The following is a 5411-nucleotide window of genomic DNA, read 5'->3' on the forward strand; positions in this document are numbered from 1 at the left end:
ATGACCAAACACGTACAAATTGTAGTAGAAAACGGTATCAACCAAATGCTGGCTTCAAACCCAAAAACTTGTATTGATTCAATGTCGACAAGTGACGAGATTACAATGGGGATCACAAGAGTGATGAGAGAAAAGACTTACAGGTATCCGAGGCGCGGGATCCCTTGCCCACAAGCCGTCTTGTATCTGAACGAAGGTAGGAGAGGTCGGGCTAGGCCACATTACTCCACCTCAAGGTACTCCCATATAGAGGCAAAGAATTCGGGGCCTCCAAGCATACCTTGAGGGCACAATGTGAGGCCGGATAGGAATCCCAAGAATCCCACGCCTTACTTTGGAGCATTGTCTTTGTTTTGATTGGTGAGAAGAACGATATCTTCGGCACGAGGTATGCATCGAAATCTTTTTAAAAAAAACTTAGAAATAAGGCATTTTGTGTGTTTTGTGAAGTATGCATTGAAATTTGAGAAAAAACCTTACAAATAAGGCAGTTTAAAAGTAAGCTAATCAGAGGAGCTGTTCACGCGAGACCACGGGAGGACAACAACTGGTCGTCCACTGGGCCAGCTTTTTACAATTCGCGCCAATTGTGGATTTGGTAGGGGTGGTGCAATACACTTGGAACTGGGCGTTTACATCCACCACTAGCCTTGTGAACCGGCTACAGCCGGTGAGTGCACGAGACTCCATTTCCTCTTCGCCTCCCCTAGGGTCCCCCACCGTTTTTTTTCTTTCTTCTCTCTGCGCTTTTGTTTCTGCCCGAGGTCTGCTGCGTCCTCCTACCCCAGCCCTACGAGCTTCACTGCAAAACAAGCCTTGTAGATGCAATTAAAGAGAGAAACTGCAGTTCGTTGGTGATTAAGGCGACTAATATCAACATGTTAAGTTTAAATTCTTGGTGATTAAGGAGAGAAACTACCGTTCTAATGTTCTAATATGTGTTAAATTTAAATTCTTCATTTGTCCGCGTGGCCTGAACGATCCTCTGGGAGGACTGCTGGTCTGTATTCGTGTGAACAGGCCTAGAGTGGGTAGGTCTCCAAATTCAATTTCAGCACATGTTTCTTCCCTCACGGAGAAAGTGGAGGATAAGGCGCACATGCTACGTTTGGTGGTGGGCCAAAAATGAATTGGTCTCAGCTTAAATCCTCTTTACCCACTTTCCCATTGTAGGTACCTCACCTTGTCCGCATGATCCCTCCTCTTCTGCATTTTCGCCGGTTGCTTCTGTCGGTCCGTCCGTCCTTATTTAGCCCTCCCTCCGTCGTGTGCACAGCAGCGTCCATCCTCTTCTTCTGCATTCCCGCCGGATCCTTCCTTCCATAGCCCTCTTCGTCAACAATCAACAAATAAAATTACTCAATCGCTGTACCACATGGCCGGAGGAACCCTAGATCTGATGGGCGGCCTTTCACGCCCCTCTTCAGACTCGTCTCCTCCACAGGTCCCCATCGGTGGCCAGCTTACAATCTTCTACTCCGGCATCGTCAATGTGTACAACGATGTGCCTGCCGACAAGGTAACTTCAGTAGTTTTCTTCTTTCCTCCCAATGCTTTCTCTTGTGGTAAGTTCTGAAGGCTAACATAGCAGGGGCTTTTGCACCCGCAGGCACATGCTATCATGCTCCTCCTTACAAATGGCAAAGACAATGGTGATGCTAGGCCCTCCCCTGGGCTCGTTGCGAGTATGATGCCCAACATCGCAGCTTGTGATAGCGGTACTGCTGGCGGGAGCTCTCGTTCTATTGTTGCTGCACCAAGAGAGTTAATGCAGCCCTTGAACAGGTCCTTGGCACCTTCTTCGCCATCGCCATACGCAATTACACAGCCAGAAAAGAAGCAACAGCTTGTAGGCAAGCGATCCCAAGCTGGTACTCTCTCTCTCTCTCTCTGTGTGTGTGGACATACACATGGACACGCACAAACATACATATACCACATAGAGATCATTGTGCTTTTATATTAGATACACCCCAAGCTGGTACTCTCTCTCTCTCTCTCTCTCTCCACACACACACACACACACACACACACACACACATGGACATGCACAAACATACATATACCACATAAATAAGTTCATTTTGCTTTTTAGATTAGAGATCATTTAGTTTTTCTTGTCTTTATTCTAATAGCTTTTCGGGGATGCTCTCTGTTATAGATTGCACACAGACTGTACTCTCTCTCTCTCTCTCTCTCTCTCTCTCTCTCTCTAACCATGATGTGCTTTGATTGTGTGCAGAACTTCCATTTGCCAGGAAGGCATCGCTTGCGCGCTTCTTGGAGAAACGAAAAGACAGGTATTGGTCATGCCCTTTTTTCGTAGATGCATCTTGCAGAAGTTATTCAAGTTGGGAAGATAAGCTGAAGGAGTTGAAGTTGTTTGCTTTAGTTGATCTTAAGAGTGGGTTTTGAAATTGTGGGTTTGGTAAATTTGTCTTATAGAGTGCAAGCCAAACTAGGGTCTCCATCAGAAGAGGAGGTTTCTGGTGGGGTGTGCAAGAAGATCAAGCTCACCACAATAGAGAACCAACCTCCCTGTTAGAATCAAAAGTAGGGACTACTTCTCGCGTCCTTTCATAACTCATGCACTGAATCCATGTGTGCCTGAGTCATTTGTTTTAGCAAAGTTTGTATCATATTTTCCTGTTCGAGCTCCTGTCCAATCCTGATTTGAGGAGGAACAGCACAAGCGAATATTTTTTATTTATGCCACTCTAGGTCATGTGTAAGATTGGTGACACAAATGTTGTTTCCACATTTTGGATGTCAGAAGTTTTTTACTGCAAGAAAATTTGGCAGACATTTCTTATCACGACTGCCCCCTATTCTGTGTCAATACCCTATGCCCTATGAAGTGTCTCTATACATGGATATTGAATTCAGCAGCTGTATTAAGTGTCACTATACACGGAAATCGAATTGAGCATTAGCAATCATATTGTCTCGCTGTGCATTGTGATGCCTCTTAATAAGGTGTAGGCAGAAATGAACCTAAGCAAGCTCTCACTCATGCTCATGAAGGGACTATTGGTAATCAATTTTCCCTGATTTGACATAAAAGAAAAACTTGCAAGATTGGTTGAGGTGGTGGGAACACACTTTTCAGAGATGCCTATGAAGTTTGTAGGCTATTTGATATATTGCAAAGAGCTACACAACCTTAAGTTAATAAAAAGGATATGTTACTACATCTAATTACATCATATTGCACTAAGTGATTCCTATTCATTGTATTGCTAGGAGTGTGGACGAAGTGAATCCTATTCGTTCTATTGCTTGTTGCACTCTAACCTGATACATAATAGTGTTTACAAATTGCACGAAAAAAAGCCAAGATAATTTGAATAAAACATGCCTAATATCCACACTATATAGCTCAAAAGAAGCAGCCAAACAAAAGACACAATAATTGTTCCCTTGATTACGTGTATAGCAATCCCTTGAACTTTAAGAACTCTAGTTTTACATGGCTAATTCAAGTCTAAAAGAGTTCCAAGATTACCCACAGTATCCATGTGAGAGGGCTATTCAAAAGGCAGAGAGGATATGCCAAAGGAGGCGTCTAAAACTAGCCCAATAAGATCACCAAAAGAAGGTATTGCAGCACCACATATCTCAAATGCCATGAAGCTCCTTGGGGCTCTCATAAATTATGCCCAAAAACATTCATACTCTCCCACACGATGAGCTATGTCCCACCATGAGAACATTTCTTTCCCTTCCTTTTGGCTATTATTTAAGCCTTCAAAATCTGGTTTCCATGACCAGATATATGCATCCCACACTAATAGAGTTACTTGCCTTCTTTTAAGTTTCAGGACTAGCAAATGATACTGAATTGTACATCATGTTTGTTGGCCTAAATTATCCAAATATCATGTACAAATTGATTCCCAAAATGAGCATATGCATGTAGATTATGTCTCTGCCCATGTGACTAGGCATATAAGATAGTACATATGGATGTACTCAAATCGCTTTATATAACTGATGTTTAGGGCATGTAAAAACCCAAATTGCAGGTGTATATGCTGAACCTAATTAGCCCCTTGCTTCATTCTTTTGTTTGTCGCTTGCATACAGATTCAATTGGGCTTACGAAGGCACAATGTTTACGATCCCCAATCTAATCTAAAGTAAGCCCAATTATAACACCTAAAGTTTCCAAGATTATGGCTGAAATTCAGCCCCATTTGTCAACCAAATCTAACACATGCCTGCGTTAGATGATGAATCCAATCCCCAATGTAGGATTGGTATGCTTCCAGCATACTAGCAGTTCTTTGACTCTCAAGGGGACTTTGATTCAAGTGCCATGTATCCCATTGGGTTCGTCCAAGCATGGTGCATCTAGACTGGTTCTTATTATCCCTAAACTACATGCTAGTTAATCTTGCCCATATGCATGCCGCCTAGAGAAAACATACTCTAGCAAAAGTTTTGTGCACACACCACCCCACTTGCCAAGCCCCCTCCTGCCTTGCTCCAAAGTCATGGTGCATCATATCAAGACTCCACACACCTTATCAACTGTCTCTCCTCTTTCACACTGTTTGTCATCCCGCGCCCTCCCCACCCCCCCAAAACATGAGGAACAACCTCTTCACAATACGACGATCATGGAAACCATGCCCTTTTGGGTACCTAACCCATTGTAGCAATCATACAAAGAGAAGTCCCATAATGTTATCTTTGCCAATTTCAAGCATTGACTCATTTCTCAAGCCACACATATCAAATCCATCATGGATAAGGATCACATTATCACTATGGCCCAACAAATACAACACTAAGGCACCACCATGACCATTGATGCATGTATCACCCAAATTAGATACCCAACCCTCTACTCAAGCTTGAAGCTTATGAGAAACTATATGTCCCATTGTCATTCACTTGAGGTGTTATATCCACACGAGAGGTAATGCTTGTCGATCACCTATAGTCACCTTCATAAGAAGAGTTGCATCATCCTTCTTCATCTCTTCTTATGGTCACCTTTACAAGAAGAGTTGCATCATCCCTTCTTCATTTCGCTTGGTAAGCAAAGCATCCACCAATGACATTACCTCTTCGTTTACAATCCACTACAACACATGGAATATAAAAAGGCAATTCCATCATAGCCATATTAACATTGACATGAACGTGCTTTCACATGGAGATTAGATTATTCCATAAATTAAATAATAAAAAGAAATAAACCATAACATCATAGCATAAATCAATAGCATGAATCAAAAGCATGAAAGATCAAGAACACAAGACTGGGTGCAATCTCCCCCTGACGTGTGTGGCTCCACTCCCACACGCGGTATTTTAATCATATTAATAAATTTAGCCCTTCGAGCCATTAATAGCATAGCTTTTCCAAAATTGGGCTTTTTACAAAATTAAACCTTAGTCCA

General features: G+C 42.6%; 1 protein-coding gene across 1 annotated transcript; it reads left to right on the forward strand.

Moving 5' to 3' along the window:
- The first annotated feature begins 1169 nt into the window (after positions 1–1169).
- On the forward strand, positions 1170–2934 carry LOC147633892 (protein TIFY 3-like). Its single transcript, XM_086804959.1, has 4 exons — positions 1170–1519; positions 1610–1871; positions 2243–2300; positions 2446–2934. The coding sequence occupies exons 1-4, from the start codon at positions 1376–1378 to the stop codon at positions 2543–2545; spliced, it is 564 nt and encodes a 187-aa protein (XP_086661085.1). The 5' UTR covers positions 1170–1375; the 3' UTR covers positions 2546–2934.
- Positions 2935–5411: the final 2477 nt, after the last annotated feature.

The sequence above is a fragment of the Cibotium barometz genome, chromosome 11, assembly GCF_041138505.1.
Source record: "Cibotium barometz isolate CiBa-2024 chromosome 11, ASM4113850v1, whole genome shotgun sequence".
Classification (NCBI taxonomy): domain Eukaryota; kingdom Viridiplantae; phylum Streptophyta; class Polypodiopsida; order Cyatheales; family Cibotiaceae; genus Cibotium; species Cibotium barometz.